General features: G+C 37.2%; 1 protein-coding gene across 11 annotated transcripts in view; it reads left to right on the forward strand.

Moving 5' to 3' along the window:
* DOCK11 (dedicator of cytokinesis 11) overlaps positions 1-24,342 on the forward strand; it is a 193,211-nt gene that overhangs the window by 165,058 nt on the left and 3,811 nt on the right. For 10 of the 11 annotated variants that reach the window (XR_002824626.1, XR_002824627.1, XM_023734484.1 and 7 more), the window contains 10 exons: positions 985-1,200; positions 1,289-1,346; positions 7,879-7,985; positions 12,384-12,506; positions 16,998-17,111; positions 17,636-17,782; positions 19,410-19,620; positions 19,900-20,090; positions 20,758-20,858; positions 22,710-22,848. Coding sequence is in view for 9 of the 11 variants with exons in the window: in XM_023734484.1 (XP_023590252.1) it covers positions 985-1,200; positions 1,289-1,346; positions 7,879-7,985; positions 12,384-12,506; positions 16,998-17,111; positions 17,636-17,782; positions 19,410-19,620; positions 19,900-20,090; positions 20,758-20,858; positions 22,710-22,848 (1,407 nt within the window). In the remaining 2 variants the exon portion in view is untranslated. Of the gene's footprint in view, positions 1-984; positions 1,201-1,288; positions 1,347-7,878; positions 7,986-12,383; positions 12,507-16,997; positions 17,112-17,635; positions 17,783-19,409; positions 19,621-19,899; positions 20,091-20,757; positions 20,859-22,709; positions 22,849-24,342 lie in introns of those variants that run through there. The other variant, XM_023734487.1, reaches the window with a different exon arrangement.

A 24,342-nucleotide genomic window follows, 5' to 3' on the forward strand; every position in this document is an offset into this window, starting at 1 on the left:
AGTTTCATCCATGTTATGAGATGCTTCACAGATTCATTGTTCTTTCTCGTTGCATAGTACTCCATTGTGTGTATGTACTGTAGTTTTTTTATCCATTCATCTGTTGATGCCCATCTAGGTTGCTTCCATTGTTTTGCTATTGTGAACAATGCTGCCATGAACATAGTTGTGCATATGTCTATTCGAATATGACTTTCTTAATAGTTGCCAGGGTAAAGAAGAAACTTATAACTTAGTATCTTAGAGGTAAAAAACAGCTGTTTGAGAGAAGCTAATGAACTCTTTATACTCTTAAAGTGTTCTGTGATTCATAACCTCTTGTTTTTATAAGTAGAAATTTACACAGTGTGGTTTTTATCTTCGTGTATGTAGTAGTCAGTGGATGGGGTAGGTACGCCTGCCAGTATAGAAGAGTGGCCAAGAGCGCTAGCTCTGAAGCCAGCCTGCCTGGATTGGAATCCTGTCTCTAACAATTACCAACTTGGCCAATCTATTTAACTGCTCTGTGCCTCGGTTTTCCCGTTGGTAAAATGAATTATGGTAGTATTTAAGTCATAGGGTTGTTGTAAAAATTGAGTTAAAATGTATAAAGCACCCAGACCAGTGTCTGATACATTGTATGCTGTCACTAATTTTCAGTTACTGTTATAAGTCCCCACAGTAAGCGGGAACATAATACTGCTCCCGTGGTTATGGAATTCACAGTGGAGCAACTAGAATTCTAAGCCAGGTAGTCTGTCTACAGAGCCCGTACTCTTAAGTACCATGAACATCCTGCTCCTAAAGGTTAGAACCTTTAACGTATGGGCTAGTTATATATTTTAAAGATAATTAATTTAAATTTCTTTAGACACACCATATGCAGTATACCTAGAAGCATAACAAAGAATAAAAATCACATGAAGTTCTCAGGATTGGATGGTGGGGCTTAGAGCACTTCGATAATATTGTTAAACGTGTCTTTTTTGCTTGTTTCCAAATTAGGCAACTGCTTTTCCCACCGAAGTCAAAGATTTGACCAAGAGAATCCGTACTGTTCTTATGGCCACTGCCCAAATGAAGGAACATGAGAAAGACCCAGAAATGCTAATTGATCTCCAGTATAGCTTAGCCAAGTCCTATGCAAGCACCCCAGAGCTCAGGAAAACCTGGCTTGACAGCATGGCCAAGATTCATATAAAAAATGGAGATTTTTCAGAGGTAACTACTTCAGGTTTTGTTCTAAATACAACCCTTCCATACCCCTTGAGCGCATTCTGATAGTTGTTTTTTTTTCTTCCTTATTTAGGCTGCAATGTGTTACGTTCATGTAGCAGCTCTGGTTGCAGAGTTTCTTCATCGAAAAAGTAAGATATATCTGTTCTTTGAGATGGGGATAATTTCAGCACAGTAGTTTTTACCTTAGTATTTTACAACTATTAATATGATATAATTGAGCTCTGAAAAATATGCCCACCTTCAGAGCTCATTCGATGTTAAGCAGAAATAGTTATGAAAGAAGACTAGATTGTTCATTTGCTTTCTGCTTTCATTAGGGCTTACGAGATTAAGTTATATAGTGCAGGGCAGGCCCGATGTCCAGTGTTTATTTTCCAAGGCTGTCTCCCTGGAAGACTACCACAAATTTCTTTTCAGGGCTCATGAGAAGCTCAGGATAAATACCAACCACTTATTTTCCCCCTTCTGCCTCAGTTTTACCAGCAACTGCCCACAGACCATGTCTCTACAGCCACTTTAGTAGAACAGTACCTGGGTGTTAAAAGGGAGTCATGCTTTCATACGGCATCAGGATCTAGCAGCTCTAATTCAGAATTTTGCTCGAAAGCTTTCCCTTTCCAAAAATAGTATTGTTGACAACTATAACTAACTATTCAGATAGTAAAACAGTTGAGTTAGGTTTTAAAAATTGCTTGGCAGTAGAGATTGCAATCAAGAAATCTCCCATTTTCTATTACAATATCCAAACTGCTTCTTTTAAGGCAGACCAACGAGTAGCATTAGAGCAAAATGAAACCAACTTGTGAGACTCAGTCACTCTGGCTTTGGATGTGGAAATACAACAATGTTTTGGTTTGTTTTGTTTTTTTAATTCCAGAATTCCTAAAGTTAATCATTTATCTTTTTATTTACCGAAGGCTCTGCAGTGGTTAAGCATTTGGCTGCGAACCAAAAGGTCAGCAGCTCAAGTCCACCAGCCGCTCCTTGGAAACCCTATGGAGCGGTTCTACTCTGTCCTCTCGGGTCACTATGAGTCGGAATCAACTCAATATTAATGGGTTTGAGTTTTGGGGTTTTTGTACCTAAGGCTCAGTGTTTGTTTGGTTCATATACTACTACCTGTATACAGAATCTTTTTCCAAAAAGATTCTTCCCAAATACAATATCATGATTTAAATGTAGATTCATTTTACTTATATTTTAAAATAACGTTTTATGTTTGATTCTGAAATTCTTTTGACCAGTCCATGTGTTTTAAATCGATATATTTACTCTAGGTTTTTTTCCCCCCATTTGTACATATGCAGATTTAAAATGAAGAAAGAGATTAATTTTTAAAATAAGGCCACGTTTCAGGTTTTCTGATTTTTTTTTTAGGTTTTTTTTACATCACTGACATACTTGTGCGATTATAGTATAAATAAATACTGAAATTGCACAACTGTAATCCAAATAAATGGACAAATATGAGACCCATCAGCACAGTTCTAAATATAATTTTAGCAGCCCTGGTGTTGTTTTGGTTAAGAGCTCGACTGCTAACCAAAAGATCGGCAGCTCAAATCCACCAGCCATTCCTTGGAAACCCTATGGGGGCTGTTCTCCTCTGTCATATAGGGTCGCTATGTGTCAGGATCAACTTGAGGGCAACAGGTTTGTTTTTGTTTTTGTTTTGTTTTGTTTTTAAGCACGGTACTAAATATAATTTTAGGTATGTCTTTCAGAGAAATTAGGCTAATACTATCTCATCTTTCTAATTAGTACAAGTATGAAATAAGAGTTTTATGTCCACTAACTATAAAACTGTACCCTTTAGATTTTTCAAACTATCGTCAAATATATTAAAAATATTTTCCTAGAATTTTTAGTTTTCCTCACAAGTGCAAAGACCTTAAAACTGAGCAGAAATCAAGAATTACTTATATCATTTATGAATCCTTAAGTCTTAGAAATATAGTATTGGACAAAATAACAATTAAGAGTATAAATCTTGCTGTCATTTTTATGGCATTGGCATGAGGCATCTAGCCTAAACTTCAAACACTGTGACATGTTTCAACAAGTGGAAATAGTGCCTTTACCTAGTCATATAAATCTTTATTTTATAATACCGTCAAGGTTTTTTAGACATTATCCTTCATAGAAATCAAAGAGCCCTTCTCTGAGGAGGAAAAGATGATTGTTTTTGCATTTTAAATCAGAAGAATAGTAAATGTAGGAGCAGTTTGCATATTCACTTATAGGTGCCATCTATTTTTGAACCTGGAAAATTTTACTTGCCTGAGCTAGATAACCTTATTCTAAGATGGTGGCAGTAGTAAAATCCTCAGCAGGAAAAAAACACCTTCCGTTTCAGTGATCCAAAACACCCTCTTTTTTTAATTAGCTGATTAAACCATGAGAGTTATACCAAGGTAGAGTACTAATTTTAAAACTATATACAAGTTAAAAGCTTAATCTATTAACCTGCCATCCAGTGCTGAGAACTCCACAATTTACCATAGTTGTGTCTAGGTAAGACCTGCATGTTACAGAGTAAATAAAAATGTATTTGAGGGTAGAACTAGGTTAAAAAAAGTTTTATTTACAGTTAACACCAACTTACTTAACACAGTTCATTGGGCAACTCCAGAACCCATTTTTTTCCTATCATTAAGTGTCCTTTGATAATGAAGACAAAGGGGAAGGAGAATTAATTTAAAGTATATTTTAAAACCGTGGCATATCAATTGCCCAAAGTTTTGTTTTCTCAAATTCCTAAGCTATTTCTCTTGAAGTCTATTATCAAATGTGTCTTTAATGGAATAAAGTACTACTTATCAGCTAACATACTGAAGACAGATATTCTTCTGTTTAAGAGTTTTTAAGAAGAAAACTAGTTTGTCTCCTTGGATAGTTACTTAGTTGGGCAAGGGCTTAGGCCCCTGCCTCCCAGTGGTACCTACACAACACCAGTGAGGGACTATTTCTAGATCATTTTCTTCATTCTTTCAGGCACTGAGCTGAGAGGTAGAGTGATACAGCTCTCCTGGTTCTTAGCCCCATCCCCACCGTCAAGCTTTTTTCAGGCAGCCTGAGCTCTGTTTCTTTCTATCAGAGAGACTTTAAGGACTACCGTTCTCTTCCCTTTCTTTACCGAAATCACCTCTTAATGGTAATACTGGGTGTTAGTTATTCTTCCCACTCCTGAAAATATAACATAAAAAACAGATCTGAATTTCCTTGTTTTTGTTTTGTCTGAGAACCTTAACATTCCTAGGCCCCACACTCTGGAGGCTAGACTCTGTGTACTTATCTCTCTTTTCCTGAGAAAGGGCACAACTGCTTCCCCCAGGGAATGTAAGAGTCAATCGTCTGCATTCTTCCCCCACTGCATACCATCTGAGGTCCAGCAAAGCTTCAGGCCAGAAAATGGAATTTTCTTTTCCATAGAGCCTATTCTGTTTGTTCCTATAGGGTAAGATTGCTCGGTTTCCCAAGTCTTTGTACCCAGGATCTGATAGCTTAAATTCCGCAAGGCTTTTTTTTTTTCCCCCTAATCCTTCCTAATCTCAGCCTTTTCTCTTCTTACCTTCCCCTCAGGATTCTTACCTCTTTATTCTTCTTTTGACTAGCAGTCTTATTTTCTCAAGGATTAGACTGCTTCCCCCCATCCTCTACTGTTTTGATGGAATAACTTGTGCTGTTTACTTGGACAGTTTGATTACCAACTCCTCTCCTTAGCACCTTTCTCTCCCCAAAACTGAAGTCTGGAATGTGGAAGCTATAGCTATGAAGGACAAGGTTGGAAATCCAGGTCAAATACCAGAGAGACTGATAGCCGTCTCCCTAGGACCACCTCATACAAGGCTACATAGGGCTACATGAGATCTCTCAAACAGATGCCTCTCTTTGTTGGAATATATACACTGGCCAATTCTAGACTAAGCAACTTGTTTTTCATCTGACAATCTTTCCAGGACTAAGGGGAGTCAGAATTTGCCTCAAGCATTTTAAAGACCCTAACAAACAAAGGCTGTTGATAACTTAAGCAAACAAGGGAATTTAATCTTCCTCTAGGTAGATCCCATCAAAATACATCATCAGGCATGTGAATCAAGATCACAGAATAGTAGACTCTGAGGCTAAAATTCCACAATAGTAGTCTTTACACTAGATGATGTTGACAACAAATTCCAAAAGTAAGTGTTGACCTGTTTGTCTCTGAGATAAAAAATAATTTACTCTATTTATACCTAAGATGAAGCCTTGGTGGCATAGTGGTGAAAGAGCTCAGCTGCTAACCAGAAGGTCAGCAGTTCAAATCCACTAGCCGCTCCTTGGAAACCCTGTGTATAACAGCAGTTCTACTCTGTACTACAAGGTCGCTATGAGTCGGCATCGACTCAAAGGCAACGGGTTAAACGGGTTACACCTAAGATACACATCAGAAGACTCTCCCCTAAAATGGTTTTAGCCTCATCTGATCTCAGGCATTAGATTGTACCTTTCTTTGTCTGCTCCTAAATCATAAGATTATAGAAAAATCCTAGATTTGGGAATAACTTAAACTAATAATCTTCTCTAAACAGACAGGAATTTTTTTCCCCATTCATGGACCTAGCTGTCTGAGGCCATTAGTAATTGACCCTTTGATCAGGACTACATTTCTTTATCTCTTCACTCGAGTCTTGGGGCCTTCTTTCTTGCTGCCGGGCTCTTGACTTCATAGAGGTGACCAAGTGGGACGTTTTCTCGTAAATTCCAACACACTGCTCCTAATTTCTCCTAATGCACTGCTACTCAAAGGGTGTCCTGTGGACCATCTGCCGATCTGAGAGCTGTTTGTTACTGATTCACAACAAGATGAGGGGCATTCTCCTGAATGTAAATAAACTATGTGACTAAGCACACTGTCTCGTTCAGCCAACTTCTTTTCATAGCAAGGCTTTGGTGAAGAAGGAAATGATGAGTTGACTTACATTCTGATACAAGTTCTTTATCTTGTTGTGGTACCGATTTTGTAATAAAATTATCCTAGCGGTCTATAACAAATCATTAGGCATGCTTATCTTCAAATACGAAGTATGTCATGCTAGAGCTTCAGTGCCTTTTATTACCTATTTTCTTTGAACAAAAAGTGCCCTAACATCTGGTGGGTCAAAGTAAATCTCACTTTCATTTTTGCCTCTCCTTCTTCCTTGTTGGAAACCCACTGGCTGCTCCCCATGGATTTCTCCCTTCTTGAAAAAGTACTTCAAAATAACCCCATTTTCTCCCACTGAGCTTCCAACTCTCTCTCATAAGAAGTGTGTCCAACTCTCTCTCATAAGAAGTGTGGTGACTCATGTTCTGTCAGTCATCTTACCTGTGAGATGTATTTCTAGTTAGCTTTCATTTTGACAAGGAGAGTTGGCAAAATCTAAGCCCTGATAACATGACATTTTCTCCACCGAACTTCTCAAAAATCTCAACATGAGGTCTGGTTTTCTTAAATCTTCTTCCCTCCCCAACCCTCTAACCCCACAAAGATTGCTAAATACTTAGGTCATTATTTCTAAGTGTCACTATTAGAGAGGTTGTAGAGCAATAGATTATAACAGCTATTTGTTCCCTTTGTGAGCAGCTATTACCAGAAATAAACGTTTTCATTGGCTAACAGATTTCTGTTATGAGGAGGGTGAATTTTCCTTGAACTCTAAAATTATAGCACGTTTAGATATGGGTGCAGGTAACTGCAGCAGGAGTGCTTGGACTTGTTCGCCTGTCCAAAATCAGTAGGGCCTTCCACACCTAGACTCATGCTTGAAAGTAACAATTTCGTCCACAATCCTACAGCAGCTGTTCTCAGCTTGAGCTCACTTCCTACTTCCCAGGGGGTCCAGCTGCAGAGTCACTTACTATACCAACTGGCAGCAATTATTTTATTCTGTCTTGGGAAAACTAGTTTATTTATTGGTAGACTTTTTTGGTAATAATAATTTATTGAGTAATTCTTATATGCTAAGCTCTGTTCTAAACGCTTTATTTAATTCTCACAAGGTAGCTAATATTACCCGTGTTTTACACATTGATGAAATTTTCATAATTTCAAAGAGATAAACATTTCCAAAAACACCATTAGTGACAGAGCTGGATCTATCTAACTCCTTTGCCCTATCCTGTTTCTCTAAGGATGCTTTCTCCCTGCCATCGGTTTTATTTCCTGCCTCTTTGGCAAGTCCTAGACTAGTTCTCCTCCAACAATACATTTCCATTTCCAGTTCTCCAGTGAAATTAAGAACTGAAGATGGTTACAAAAGATCATTCATTGGTTACCTGAAGAGTTGTTTGGTGATAGGTCACAAACATACACCTGGTCAAAGTGTTACTAAAATTTCTTAAATCATACTAGGGAAACATTTGCTATACTACTAGCCATTGAAATCGATGCATTGTCAGAGAATGAAACTTGCTCATAAGTAACCTGAGCTCCCTTTTCAGGAAAAAGACTGGTAGAATGTGTAGTAACTAGAAATAATTTGTAAAAAAAAAAAATTTGGCAACTGGAAATTGCACCTATGATTTTTATCCTTACAAAATAACACTTTTTATTTTTAAGGGTGACCTATCCTGTAAGACTATCCGTTATTTAAAAAATACTTTTTAATAAATTTACTCCACTGCTTTTTATTCACACAGAATTATTCCCTAATGGATGTTCAGCCTTCAAGAAAATTACTCCCAATATAGATGAAGAAGGGGCAATGAAGGAAGATGCTGGAATGATGGATGTCCATTATAGTGAAGTAAGATTCCAGGAATTGCATTAGCAGTTATACAATTTAACTTCTTAAAATGTATTTATATTAAACAATGCTTTACAACTAACTTAATTGTGAAGGTAACTGAAGGTTTAATGAACTTTAAGCATTAAAATTGCCCAGGACAAAGATGTCCTATATAGAATATAAACCCTGTCTCTGGAACTATTCCCATTGTCTGGTTTAGAAACAGCATTTACCATCTTCAAATCACCATCCCAGTAACCAGATATGGGTCAATTTACTTTGGGGGGAAAAATTTTCCATAAAAATATAGTTAACATTGTCCTTTACTTCAACTAAGCAGAGCATTGTGAAAGTATTTTTAAAAAATTGAAAATCTCTGCTTTAAACTTCATATTGATAGAAAACAGCTTCAGCTGTCAAGCAACAAAAATTTATTGAGCAGTGACTTAGGATCAAGGCGCTCTGTACTTGGTGATTTAACAACAACAAAACCACAGTTGCCATCGAGCTGATACCTACTCATGGCAACGCCACGTGTGTCAGAATAGAATCATGCTCCATAGAGTTTTCAGTGGCTAATTTTTTGGAATTAGATCACCAGGCCTTTCTTCCAAGGCACCTCTGGGGAGACTTGAATCTCCAACCTTTTGACTAGTAGCTGAGCATGTTAACCATTTGCACATGGTCCATGACTTCAAAGATCTACCTGAAGGGATAATACACCTACATGAAATAGAATAAAAGCAAGACGGTGTCATATGAATGATACAGACAATATGTGCCATGCATAGTCAAAGGTGAGAGAGATGCCTTTTAGCTGAGATATGACAGAGGAGTAATAACTAGAGATGGGTTTGAAGAATGAGAACATGAGAACACCGTGAAGGCATTCTAGCAGAGGAGGAGAATAGCGTGGACAAAGAATAAGAGGTGGGAAAGTAGAAGGCATGTTTGTGGTGCAGTGAGTGGATCCTTTCGTCTAGATCAGTGGTTTCACAAAGTGAAGAGTAGTACTTGAGGCCAGATTTTGAGAAACTTGATCCAGGCTTTATTCAGTAGAATGTTGAATTGCTCTCAAAGCTTTTTGAGCAGGATAATGACAAGATGAAAGTGAGAAAGCTCATTTGGTGGGCAACGTGGGAGATGTATTGGAGGTAGATGGATAGGAGCTGGAAGCACCAGGATAGTGACAGATTCAGGAAACTCTGTGAAGAAAGGAGGAGGACTTGCCGGCTGTGAGAGGGGAAAAGTCAAATGGTGTCTCTGAGATTGCAGTTTTAGGTTTATGGAAAAATGATGCATGGATGGTTTGCAGGGAAGATGATGAATTCTTTTTTAGGTATGTGTTGAATTTTATGTGAAAGGTTATTGAAAGGGAAATAACCATCATGCCATTAGAAAGGCAAAACTGATTCTAAGGCGAGAGATCAGGGTTGGAGATACACATCTGGAAATCATATCCATGTGAGAACCAAAGGAGGGTAAGTCTAGGAAATATCCAGGAGAATATAGCAAGATCAGAGAAACAAGGACTGAACCATGGAAAAGTTCACCAAGAGTAGGAAGCAGAAAAAAAAGAAGAAACAAAAAAGCAGAGTGATTTGAAGGGGTTGTAGTCCTATAGAAATCATTTTCTTTTTTAAGTTACATTAAGAAACATAGCAAGCAATCAGATTAAAGTTATAGTGACATCCTTAATAAATATTTTATGAATGTATATTTAAAATACAAGCAAATCTCAAGTTAACTCTGGTTCATTTAGCTAGACGGATAAACCTAGGAGCTTTACCTATTATTTCTATATGGATCTCTCTCTCCATCACTAAAATAAGGACAACAATGCTATTCTGGTGACTTCACAGTTATGTGAAAGCTCTTTATAAGTCATTAAGTGCTACATAAATGTTAGGCTTTGTCATTGGCAATGAGGTTTCTTAAAGGCAAGTTGGCATCTGTTTACCCCCAGGACCTAGGCGAGTAGATGTTTAATACGTGTTTGCTGAAGTAATTAATCATAACATGTCATTGGCAATGAGGTTTCTTAAAGGCAAGTTGGCATCTGTTGACCCCCAGGACCTAGGCGAGTAGATGTTTAATACATGTTTGCTGAAGTAATTAATCATATCAGAGAATCATGATGCTTGAATTTTAAACCCAGCTCAATTTTTTTACCATGAAGCCTTGGGTAAGTTAATTTACTTTTCTGGGTCTTCGTTAGCCTTCGATGATTTCCCAAAGACTGCCAGTTTTCACTGGCTAACGACAGGAAGTTTTAGAGAATTTCTGAGAATTAAGTGTTTCAGCACAACTGAAATTACATCCTTGTCTTCCAAATAGCAGCTTCAACTCATTCATAAAAATGACCTGGAGCCTGGCCCTTTTTCATACTCTAAAGAAATAGGAAATGGCATTTAGTAAAAAAAACTGTGTAGAAATTATCCCAACAAGTATGATTATATAGAAAACTGATTACAGTTATTGACTAAAAAGAAACATTACTGTTTCAGTTTATATAATAATGCTACATCCTCATGCTCTAGCCAACGGAAAAAACTGACACTAGTTTACAAGTTATACTTCAATGAAAAATACAAACTGTTGTCCATTTATTGCCTGTATTTAAATATGTGAGTTAAAACATAATGATGAAATTTATTTTGTTTTTTAAAAATGTATTTCTGACTTTTGATTTGGTTAAGAGCTCTTCCTGCTAACCAAAAGGTCGGCAGTTTGAATCCACCAGCTGCTCCTTGGAAACCCTATGGGGCACTTCTACTCTGTCTGATAGGGTCTATGAGTCAAAATTGACTCGATGGCAACGGGTTTGGTTTTTGTTTGTTTTTCTTTTATAAGATACAATTAACATGCAGTAAAATGCACACATCTTAAGTGAACAGTTCAATGAGTTTTGACAAGTGTATACACCCTTGTAACCTACAACTTGAAAAGTTATAGAAGTTATCATGGAACTTGGCAAATCATCCAGAAAGTTCCCTTGTGCCCATTTCCAGTCAGTCTCCCCACCACTATTTGATTTCTATCACTATAGATTAGTTTTGCCTTTATTTTGAGGTCATAAAAATGGAATAATTTGTACATATCCTTTTTTATCTGGCTTCTTTTGCTCAACCTAATGTTTTTGAGATTCATCCATGCAGTTGAGTATATAAAATATTTCTTTTCTTTCTCATTTCTAAATAGTATTCCATTGTATTGATAGGCAATTTATTTATTCTCCTGTTGATAGATTTTGGATTGTTTCCAGTTTTGGGCTGTTATGAATAAGGCTGCTATAAACATTAGTGTACAAGTTTTTGTGTGGACTTAAGCTTTCATTTCTTTTGGGTAAATACCTAGGAGTGGAATTGCTGGCTCCTAGGGAAAATATATGTTTAAAGTAAGTTGTCAAAGAGTTTTTCAAAGTGATTGGACCATTATACATTCCCACTACCAATGGATGTGAGTTCTACTTGCTCCACATCCTAGCCAATACTTGTTATTGTGTGTCTTTTTTATTGTAACCTTCTTAATCCAAAAAACCCACTGCCGTTGAGTCAGTTCCCAATCAGTGACCCTATAGGACAGAGCAGACCAGCCTCATAGAGTTTCGTATACATAGCAGTCACCTGGGGGTCTTGTTAAAAACATAGACACTGATTGTCAGTATATCTGGGGTGGAAACGCAAATTCTCAGCAGGGAGTTTGGACCAGAAGGAACTGGTTCGAAGCCCTGATACAAAATGCATCTCTTTAAGATAGAAACAAGCTGTTAAACTTAGGGATAACATCAGTAATTGGTTGATCAAATGATGGTTCACAAAATTGTTTGTGTTATAGCAGCTATTATAATTTTGGCAGAGTTGAGCTAACTGTTACCTATCATTCTCACTAAGGACCAACAGTCAGGAAGAAAGCATTCTTTACCAAAGTAACATCATTTTAATAAACACCTACATCACTAACAACAGCTTGAAAATGATGTCAAATTTTCTTAAGTCTCTTACCTGTAAATATAGTATTAATATAAGGGAAAATAATGGACATTTATAGGCTTCCAGTATGTACCGTTAGATATTTTCAGACACGCAGAATTCAAAGCAAACACTGTATTTCTTTTTAAAAATGCTTCTCAATGTGTTACCAGTTGCAGGTACAGTGAACATCTCTATTATGCAAATAAATAAAGTAGACATAGTTTACTATTGTAAACATTCATTTCAGATTTTTAAGAATGGTCTCAACTTCAAATATTTCAAGTATTTGATTAGAAAATATAGTTACGCAAGTATGCCCCTTCTGTACATCTTATTAAATTTAATAATTCTGTTAGCTCTTTAATACTTCAAAATTATTCAAAATTTATTTGTACAAAATTTTAAAACTATAAGTTTTAATTGGATTTTTCTCTTAATGCAGGAGATTTTGCTGGAGTTGTTAGAACAATGTGTGGATGGTTTATGGAAGGCAGAACGTTATGAAGTAATTTCTGAGATTTCCAAGTTGATCATTCCAGTTTATGAGAAACGTCGTGAGTTTGAGGTAGGCAATTTAAACGTTTTGATCATTGGCTTATATATTTTATTTTGGTCTTAGAAAAACTAGTAATATAGTTACATTACTATCTCTCTGCTATGTGTCCTCTTAATAGAAGGTAAATTATGACATTTGTATTTTATTATAGTGTATAGATATTTAAGTTAGCGTATCATTTTGACATGTTTGTTCCAATTTGCAATTCTATTAAATCCCGAGATTAAAATCCTCTCTTACATTTATATAAAATTTCCAAATGAGAAACACCCAAAATATAAATTGACTTTTACATCTAGACCAATGTCTTAGTTTTCTAGTGTTGCTGTAACAGAAATACCACAAGTAGGGGTGGCTTTAAGAAATAGAAATTTATTTCCTCACAGTTTAGGAGGCTAGGAGTCTGAAATTAGGGTGCCAGCTCTTGGGGAAGGCTTTCTTTCTCTGTCTGCTGTGGGTGAAGGTCCTTGTCTCTTCTGAGCTTCTGCTCCTGGGCGGTCTTCATGTGGCTTGGCATCTCTTTTCCCCCATCTCTGCTCTCTGCTTGCTTGTTTAATGTCTTTTATATCTCAAAAGAGATTGATTTTAAGACACATCCTACACTAATCCTATTAATTAACATAAAAAAGAAAACATATTCCCAAATGGGATTATAATCACAGGTTTAGAGGTTAGGATTTATAACGCATATTTTGGGGAGACACAATTCAATTCCATAACATTCCACCCTTTGTTATTGTTATTGTTATGTGCCGTTCAATCACCTCTGGCTCATAGTAATTCCACCCTTTGGCCCCCCCAAAATTCATGTCCTTTCCACAGGCAAAACACGTTCACCTTATCACATCATTCCAAAAGTCTTAAATCAACTCCAAGTCCAAAATCTTGTCTTCTGTATCGTCTGAATCAAATATGGGTGAGATATTATGTGTGGTCCATCCTGGAGCAAAATTCCTCTTCATCTATGATCCTGTGAAATCTAGAGTATTAAGTTATCTGTTTCCAAAGTACAATGGTGGAGCAGGCACAAGGTAGACATTTCCATTACAAATGGAAGAAATTAGAGGGAAAGAAGGGGTAATAGGTATCAAGCAAGTCCAAAACCGAGCAGAACAAACTACATTAGCTCTCAAGGCTTGAAAATAATCCTCTGTTCTCTGAGACCCTCTGGGCAACAGCCCTGCCCTCCAGACTCCGGGTGTTGGTCATACTCTCTGGATTCTGGATGGAGGTCCCTCAGCCCTGGGCTTCAGTTCCACCTTCTAGGCCCTCTGGAATGGCAACTCTGCTCCCTCAGCTTTGGGCGGCCTTATCCCCCTAGTCCATCAAAGTTGCAACCCCACCCTCTTTGCCTAGGCAAGCCTCATTCTTCTGTCCCTTGGGCATGGCAGCCCCACCCCTCAGCTTTGGGCAGTGGCTGTATTCTCTTGGCCAAACTGAATGGCAGCCCCATACTCCAGAACTGAGTTGGTGAAGATCTGACTCTATGAAACCTAGGAGGCCGTGGATCTACCCTTTGAGACCAAGGCAGCTCTGCTTCCATGCTCCTTCCAACAGTTCTGCTGATCTCCAAGCTACTCCAGGATTGATCCTTTTATTTTCATGGAGGACAACAGATGTAGCTCCTTTGGCCTGTTTTCCTGCTGTAGAATTGCAAGAGGCAGACAGTGTTCTTTCCTTTTGTTCTTTCTCTGTCCCCTTCAGTCTAAGCTGATGGGTTTTCTGCTATGGTAGTTGGTTAGATTCATCAGTCACAGGCTTCATCTCTTTAACAAAAGATTGTGTAGCCACATCCTTGGTGAAGATTCTAGGACATGTGTCTTTAGTTTGTTCAATAGATTTTTCCAAATCCTTATGTTTTGTTTTCATTTTACATAGTTCACTTCTAAGACCATCTGTTTCCTCTCACAGTTTACTTAAGTGGCAAGGAGAAACCACACAGCCCCTTTTATGATCTTGCTTAGAAGTCTCCTCAGCCACATATCCAAATTCATCAGTTACACGTTCTACCTTCCACCAAACATTTGAACGTAATTCAGACAAGTTCTTTGCCACTGCATAAAAAGCATCCCCTTCCTGCATTGTCCAATCACATGCTCATCATTTTCCTTTAAAGCCTCACCAGAAGCACATTTAATATCCACATTTCTAGCAACATTCTCTTGCTGGCTCCATATGTATTCTATGAGATGACTGAGACTTTCTCTATAGCTCTCCTCACTTCCTTCAGAGCCGTCACCAGAATTGCCTTTGACATCCACAGTTCTACCAACAGTCTTTTCAAGGCAATCTAGGCTTTTACTTTGAAGCACATCAAAATTTTCCAGCCTCTACCCATTACCCAATTCCTAAACCACTTCCACATTTTAGGTATCTGTTAGAGCAACACCCAGTTCTTCCGGTACCTACCAAATTCTGTCTTTGTTATCTAGTGCTGTTATAACAGAATATCACAGGTGGGTGGCTTTAACAAACAGAAATTTATTTTCTTACAGTTTAGGAGGCTAGGAGTCTGAAATCAGTGTGCCGGCTCTAGGAGAAGGCTTTCTCTGTTGTCAACTCTGGAGGAAGATCCTTGTTTCTTCTGAGCTGCTCCAGGACGATCTTCATGTGGCTTGGCATCTCTCTTCCCTCTTCTCTGCTTCTCACTTACTTGTTTAATCCCTTTTATATCTCAAAAGGGATTGACTCAAGACACACTCTTCACTAATCCTGCCTCATTAACATAACAAAGACAACCCATGCCCAAATGGGATTATAACCACAGGCATAGAGGTTAGGATTTAGAACACATATTTTTGGGGAACACAATTCAATCCACAACAGCCAGTGGTTCTCAAAACATTTTCAACCAGCAACTTCTCTTCTCCCAAAAGCGTAAAAACATAAGCATTGTCTTTGCTAAACTTTAACTAAAAAAAAAGCTGTCAAATTACCATGTTGCCCAGGAAAAAGGCATAGACGGGATTCTATTCACAATTCCTCGGGGAGATTAAAGATGCTGGCAGATGACAATGGGTAGGTAACAAGATGCTAGTAATAGCCCTAATGTGAAAAGTTTTCTCAGTGTCGGCCTGCCAGATAAAACTTGATAGATAGTAGTAAGTAAAGGTAGTGGTATTCTGAACAGTTGTTGCCCCCAGCATTGAACAGAAATTTTATATACTCAACGTCTCTGGTTCATTATCATAATTTTTACCCGTTCTGTGTTTGGAAAGGATGATTTAGGATTCAGGGCACTAAAAAAAAGCATAACAATTTATCCTTAAATATAAAGCAGTCTTTCATTGTTGAAGAAGTGTCCAAGAGTGAAAACACATACACTTAATACTACCTGAGTAGTGTTCTAATCTCTGCTATAAGCTGGCTTGGCTCAAACTCACTTTTCCTTCCCAGGTCAGGGTCCTCTCTTTGTCATCCTTTTAGGGCATGCCTGAAAAATCATAGTGGAGTTCAGGTGATTATGTTAAAGTAAGAGTTAAATAATTAAGTCTAGGTCGTATGGTTATCTTGTCTCATAGGTCATTCTTTGCCAAGAATTGCCGTTCTTTTATCCAAGGATTACATCCTAAGAACCTTTGTAAAAGTTTCAAACTAATAGCCCCCATTTTCTGACTCTTATGTTTAAGACCAGGCTATTAGAACCTCAGGGAGTGTTTTACTACTCAACCAACCAATGATAGGGAAGAAGGAAAACTATATCTTCTCTGCACGTTAAAGGAAATTATATTTTTTATAAGGAAACTAGTCCTATTTCCTTGTAAAAATATGAGAGTGTATGTAGATTGCCCAGCATTCTGCTTAAAGTGAAGTAATTGTTTCTAAGACACCAATGTATAATTTTTCTGTGTATCTTTATGGGATGGGCTGAAAAGTGTCAGAGACAGCAGCCATAAAAGTAAGGAATTTTCCCCTAGAATTGAGCTCAACTGCAGGAGGTAATACGGAAGGGATTTTAGAGAACAAACTTGCTTCTGTAGTCCCTTTTTCTGGGTGTGCAGAAGAATATATGCTTTGTAAATGTCTGTGAACTTGTATAAAAGCAGTCCTCATCGAGGCTTATATAATTTTGTAGCTGTGTTTTATTTTCATCTACAAAAGTCTTTGCACAGATTGTCTGTTCTCATGTCTTGCCACCTAAAGGCTCAAGCAAAGCATTTTGTTTTCCTTTCAGTTAAAATAAATCAGACATATAGGAAATAGTAGTTGATAATAGCTGAATATTTTTAAAGTATAAATTACCACAGAGACATGAATCAAATGAAGCATGATATTTAGGAGTACAGCATTATTTGGCCATTTTAAGCTGTACTCTTGGACCTAAAGTTGTTGAGGACTTGCATCTAATGGTGACAGATTGGGGAAGGTGATAGGGAGTGGCCCCACCAAAACCATTTCATAAAGGAAATATTAGTGGTGTTTTTTCTTGTGCATACATCTTGAAGGCATTTAGTAATCCTCCAAAAGACAAAGCTAATTTTGTGTGTTCTCATTTTTCAGAAACTTACTCAAATTTATAGAACTCTTCACGGAGCTTACACAAAAATTCTGGAGGTTATGCACACCAAAAAAAGACTGTTAGGTACTTTCTTCAGAGTTGCCTTTTATGGCCAAGTAAGTATGCTCTAGTTCATAAAGTTGTTTTTCATTTTAAGCATTCACATCTGAATTATTAGATTAGTATTACAGCAGTTATTGGATCTAGGTTTCTGTCGAGGTAGATTGCCTATCACGAGAGCATGCAGCCTCTTTTGTAAGTGTAAACCTCACTTGGGTTCCCATCGCTAAATCCATTAGAGCAGAGTACAACATATAAGATTTGAATTCTTCCCTCCGTTTCATTTTCTGCTAAGCTTGTTAAAGTATTTAATATCAAGTAGTCAGAGCTTTTAAATAAAAAACAAGTATTAGGGAATGAGAAAAATCTGGTATGGAAATCTGCAGGCCAATAATTATGTCAATGAATTTTGAAATTCTCTATTTGAAGCTAACAGTGTCAATATATGCATATGGATTTTAATAATATTTTCTTCTTTAAAAACAGCATCAAAATATTACCAGTTTTCTAGTAGGTTTCCTTTGAATGCTGTGTTTGCTCATACTATTTAAAAATTATTGTCTGTTTAACTTTATAATAGTCCTTTTTTGAAGAAGAGGATGGAAAGGAGTACATCTACAAAGAGCCGAAGCTTACTGGCCTCTCGGAAATTTCCCAGAGACTTGTTAAACTTTATGGTGAAAAATTTGGTACAGAGAATGTGAAAATAATTCAGGATTCAGACAAGGTAATATATGTCCTGCATTTTGAAGTCATCATTTGTTAGTTCCACACATGGTGCATTGCTCCTGACTTCTTTTTTTAGCTGGTAGTGGAGAAGCATAGGAATAGAGCCTGCCTAGATAGTGAATGGTAGCACAGAGGCTTTGGAGTCAGAGAGACCCGGATTCACTTCTCCATTCTCTACCACTCACTAGCTGTGTGATCATGGGGAAATTACTTAACCTCTCTGTGCCTAATTTTTCTCATTAGTCAAATGGAGATAATAATAGTGCCTACCTCATGAAGTTATATGGATTAAATGAGTTAATATGTGGAAAGTGATCAGTAAAGTTCCTGGTACATAAAAAACATTCAGTAATAGTAATAATGGAAGCTAGCATGCTCAGTACAAGTTAGCTATTATTGTAAATCCTGTTGTGCATCATAATTTTTGTTACATACTTCATGATTAAAATCATCTTGGGACACACATTTTATCCCGAGATATGCTTAGTTCAATGATAGTAACTGTCATTAAATCTGCAATGAACTAGGAGAGATGCCTAGGACCTTGTCAAGGTAGGATGAGAAAGGTTCCAGCAAGAGAAGCCCTTTCCTAGGAAATGAATAGTTCACTATAGATAGAATTTTGAGAAAGCATAGTAGGAATACCTAACCATCCTTAGTTGCCAGGGGTGTGTCCAGGTTTAGAGGTGATTTTTAAGGTAGGAAGGACCTATACAGTTCGGGATTGTAGGCCACAGGCTACTGAGTGACTCTGATGTGCATGGTGCTATGCAGAGCACTCAAAAGCTAGAGTGAAAAGCCCATGGCAATGGTAAAGACATTTCATGGTTTACCATGAAAATAGTCTCTTCACTTTAGAGTCTTACCCATGTCAGTTGGAGACCATGGTGCTTCCCTGTGGTCCCCTTCCTCCATATTAATGTAGGTAGGGTTAAGATAATGCAGTCCAAAATACCCACCCTTACAGTGTCAGACACTGCTGGTGGATGTACGAATTGATAAACTGTTCTGTAGGGCAGTTGGGTATTATATATAAAAATCCTTAAAAACATGCAACTCCTTTAACTAAGCAACTTCTAGGAATTTATCTTCAGGGCAAATAATCAGAAAAATGCACGTAGTCTTAAATACAAGGATGTTCATCGGGGCATTACTTATAATAGCAAAAAGTTGGAAAACAACCTAAGAGTCTGTTAATAAGAATGGTTCAATACATCATGTTTATCTATTCATCCATTAAAAGTCATGTGAATGACTATAATATAGAGCTATAATAACTATATTTTTAAAGAATCAGATTACAAGACAATGTTCAGTATGATCTCAGTGTTGTAAGAAAAACAGATTGGAAGGAAATACATGAATAATGGTCATTCTGGGTGGTAGCATTACAGTTTTTATTTTGTTCATGCATTTCTGTTATCTCCAAATTGGTTTCTGTAACTTCTTTATAATCAGAAGGAAATGTTATTTTTTAAAAAGAGCAATGATCTCCTTCAGGTGTATACTCAGTTGGGGATATACTGATAGTGACAGTGTTCTTAAGTTGGTCTTGAAATAATAGCTTACCTATTCTCTCCTTTCCCTTTCATTGAATTTTTTAAAAAGTCTTTCATATTTCATAGGTAAATGCCAAAGAGCTTGATCCAAAATATGCTCATATCCAAGTCACTTATGTGAAGCCCTACTTTGATGACAAAGAACTCACAGAAAGAAATACCGAGTTTGAAAGAAATCATAATATCACCAGATTTGTTTTTGAGGCTCCTTATACTTTATCAGGCAAAAAGCAAGGCTGTATAGAAGAACAATGCAAACGCCGTACAATCTTAACTAGTAAGTAGGACTGCATGTTAACTTCATGTTTGTCTTGATCCTCTTTCATACATACAAGTAGCAGCTGGCCAGCAGAAAAACGTAACTGAAATCTTAATCATTCATTGTTCTGCTGCTCATTTACTAGTTTGCACAAATACATCCATATGATAAACCATAGTTTTCCCGTATGTAATTTGTGATTGCTCAGCAATGTCTCATAAAGAGAATTTCTCTTTAATTTGGCTGTTTTAACACATAATTTTTTAAGATAGTAAATCAATCTTAACTTTTTAATAGCTTCTAACTCATTTCCCTATGTGAAGAAGAGAATCCCTATAAACTATGAACAGCAGATTCACCTAAAACCAATTGATGTTGCTACCGACGAAATAAAAGATAAAACTGCAGAGCTGCAAAAGCTTTGCTCCCCTGCTGATGTGGACATGATTCAGCTCCAACTGAAATTGCAGGGCTGTGTTTCTGTGCAGGTACGTTGGTCACCAAACATGTATTAAATGTTTCTTAATGTTTCTCTTGCTTACATAAGGGCAAGGAGCAAGCATTAATATCATAATTGTGCATTATTTTCTTATAGAGTGTAAAAATCTGGGCATTACTGATGGGGCACGACAGTCCAGGGACAAGGACTAGAAGGCAGGAGGGGACAGGAAAGCTGGTAATAGGGAACCCAAGGTTGAGAAGGGATAGCGTTGACATGTTTTGGGTTGTTAACCATTGTCATAGGGCAATATGTGTACTAACTGTTTAATGAGAAACTATTTGTTCTGCAAACCTTCATCTAAAGTACAATTTTAAAAAAAGGAAAAAAGTGGGCATTATTTTTTATTAAGTTAATAAAGAAATTATATTTAAATTGATTTCTAGAAATTGTGTTATAGCAAGGGGCTTTAACATAAATTCGTATGACTGTAGCCAAACCTTATATTTATATATCAGAAATCATTAACTTAACTTATTGGAATGTTATCTTTACAGATTATTTGCTTTAGTTAATGATTTTCCAAATAAAATTTAGTAAGAATAAATATGATTCTCAGATATGGATTTTTTATATATATTTTTTAATAATAAATGCAAAAATCATTTTATTACATTCTGCCAACTCTCATTTATTTTTTTCTTTTTATGATTTAGGTCAATGCTGGTCCATTAGCATATGCAAGGACTTTCTTAAATGACAGCCAAGCCAGCAAATATCCACCTAAAAAAGTGAATGAGTTGAAAGACGTGTTTAGGTAAGTGCTTTGTAGTCTTCAGATTTGACCACTATCCTTCTTCTCCATTTTCTTCTTTTAAAAAAAAAAAAATATATTCCCCAAATAATGTTGTTGTTAGCTGCCATCAAGTTGGGCCCCCGACTCATGTCGACCCCTTGCACAACGGTATTGGATCATTGTGATCAATAGGCTTTTCACTGGTTGATTTTCAGAGGTAGATCACCAGGCATTTCTTCCTAGTCCATCTTTGTCTGGAAGCTCTGCTGAAGCCTGTTTAGCATCATAGCAACGTGCATGCCTCCACTGACAGAAGGCAAGAATTCTGCCACTGAACCACCACTGCTGCCTCCCACCCCCATAATACTCCTTTTTAAAAGACATTCTTAGAAGACTGTGTCCTCCTTTACAATATTTTAGTGACTTTCTGTTGGTACTTCAAGTAGTGAGGAAATGTGTGATCTCTTTCATGCTTCAGGACATTAACAATGCCCTAGTGACCCAAGAGAATGAATATACTAACTTACCATATTTTATGCAAATACGTGCACATTGTGTGTTTTTTGCCAACCATTCAACCCCCTTGGGCATAACTTTCCTAGGTATGTTGTACTTGTTATATGTGTGCATTCGTTATTTACATGGGCATGTTATTTGCTAAAAATATGTTACTTTATTGCTTTGGATATTTTAAGCGACACAAACACAGTCCTACATTCATTAAGTGATTTTGTTCATTGACCGATAGACCACTTAGGGTAGAAGTAAAAGTGGGGCTGGAAGCGTTGCATAGGCTTGCTCCTATACCATGTCCTTACTTGGAGTCTACCAGTCTAGGGCATGTAATATCTTACCTTCAGTGAGCATCTCTGTAAACTAAGGCATGTCTAAATTTCTTGCACTAGACATGTTTTCTTTAATATGTAAAAATATTTTACATTCAGAAGGAGAGATTTGGGTAAAATAGACTGAGGAGAAATATGATAACCTGTCCACTCATTTACTCCCAATTCACTTCGTTTACTTTTCCTGTCTGCATGTTATCAGCTGTTGCAGGTTGCATAGTAAACAGTAGTCATTCATTCACTGATATTTATTAATGCTTGGCATGTACAAAAGACTACTAGTTGTTGTGACAGGGATATAAAACAAATGGGCAATGAAGTACTTTGTCTCTTAAGACCTACACTCTAATTGTGGCCATTAAACATAAACACATGAAACGATGGAGAAATACTTTTGTGTTGGATCATCAGTTTCTTCCTGCCCCCACTCTTACTAGCCCAGAGAAGATACTTAACACCTATACCACCCAGCACTGTACTGGGTACATGTTGTTGTTATTTTTAGTTGCCATTGAGTCAATTCTGACTCAGTGGCAACCCCATGTGTACAGATAGAACTGCTCCATAGGGTTTCCAAAGCTGTGACCTTTCAGAAGCAGATTGCCAGGCCTGTCTTCCGCAGCGACTCTGGGTGGGTTCAAACTTCTGGCCTTTTGGCTAGTAGTTGAGGACTTAACCATTTGCAGGGACTCCTAGTGGGTGCATAGTAAGCCCAAAATAGATTATTTTTGAATGAATAACCATTATGTACAGGTGCAAATCAATATAACACAAATTTAGCTTATATAATACCAAGTAAAAAGGCTTCCTAGAGGACATGTGTTTTGAGCTAGCTTTTGAAGGAGGTAAGAAACCAAAGGGCATAGATGAAAAAGAAAGGAGGTGTTTCAGACTTAGGAAGTGGCTTTGGCAAAAGCACAGGGAGAATGTATAGGATTCTAATCATCCTTCTAGGCAAGCCATGGTTAAAGTGACTATCAGATTGATTGTCAGAAACAAAACCTCTGTCTTTGATGTTCATCCACAGGAAATTTATACAAGCCTGCAGCGTTGCACTTGATCTAAATGAGCGGCTAATTAAAGAAGATCAAATTGAGTACCATGAAGGGCTAAAGTCAAATTTCAGAGACATGGTGAAAGAATTGTCTGACATAATCCATGAGCAGGCAAGTATTAGGGTGGTTGAAAATGAGACCATGATCTGGGGTCCCTAAAGCGTTACTCAGCAAGATCTATTGCAGTGAAACCTGTGAGAGCCGGAACTCTATGGGACTGCCTTGTTTTTCGGGGTTTCGCAAGTTTTCAACCTTTGACAGGGTGCAGTCTTACCACTTTTCTGTCGCTCTCTATTAGTGGAAGATATCTGAGTTTTCCTTCTCTGATAGGTTTCCACTTTACACAGGTTCCGGCTTTTGCAGGTTTACTGTAATTTTAAATTCATGACCTAAAAATTGCTCAGTCTGTATTTAAAAAATTGTTCCTATGACCCTTAATCTTTTAAATGATATAATGCAAATTGAATTTGAAGCAATTATCTGAAGCAATTACTGGAGCAATTATCAGTAATAAACTAGCCTATTCTTTGTGCCACAATGTCATTAGAAAGGACTAGCTGAGCAAGTCTGAACTGATCTACTCTGAACATGGATAAGAGTCTCTCAAGAAGGGTCCTAAAGAAGTGAAATGATTAGCTCAAGAACTGTGTCCCAAAATGAGTATCCACCCCTATTCTTGACTGTAAGAAGTTAGATACTGTCATTTAGGTGGGATCCTGAGTGATTTCCAAATATAGGAGACTGTTTTCATATTCATACAGCCTGCAAAACTCTACTTTCATACAACTTCTTAGCATTTTGATCTATGACTAAATGTTAATAACAATTACAGCTAATTTAGCAAAATCTAGCCTGGAAAATACAGAAGCCAAGACCTAAGCCAAATTATGTCATAATTAAGTAGTTAAAACTTTTCTATGTCTCTGACCTTTAGGAAGCTTGAGTACTCCTGCATTATCCTGGTAAACGTCATCCTGTGTTGGGGTCCTGAAATTTGTGTTTACAACCACCCTATATATGAATTGTCAATTATTTTTACATCTTAAACACATTTGTAAAAGTCACAGCATGATGGTCACTCAGTGACTCAACCTCTTAAACTTATTACAAAATCTCCTTCATTTTCTTACTAATCTGAACACACCCAATAAGATAAACATTTGCTTCGGAAACACTTCAAACTCTCAATTTTTAAGAATTTAAAGATTTTTTAAAGAAACAAAGATGACTACAACTCGTTAGAGAACACATTCTTGAAGCTGGTCCCTAAAAGAGCCTGATTTCTCCCTGGGATCTGCAGTTCAATGATTGATTGAAGGCAGTCCCCTGTTTGAGACTCTCACTCTTACGCAAAGGGTGTACTTCAAAACAAGCTGACAGTGGTTAGTATCCAAAGAACTGCAGTGTAATAATGGGGAAAAGAAGAGGAGGGATACTTCTGGAAAAACAAAAGCTAGCTGCCTTTGAATTGAGCTCTGGCTCTCTGAAATTTATTTTACATGCTTTTTCTTAGAGTTAGGGAAAAGTTAGTTACAATTAGCCTACAGTTGCATTGAGTGACGGAGAATCTATAATTATCCAACCTTTGTAATCTTTTCAGTGTGG

Source organism: Trichechus manatus, unplaced genomic scaffold, assembly GCF_000243295.1.
Source record: "Trichechus manatus latirostris isolate Lorelei unplaced genomic scaffold, TriManLat1.0 scaffold00068, whole genome shotgun sequence".
Lineage (NCBI taxonomy): Eukaryota > Metazoa > Chordata > Mammalia > Sirenia > Trichechidae > Trichechus > Trichechus manatus.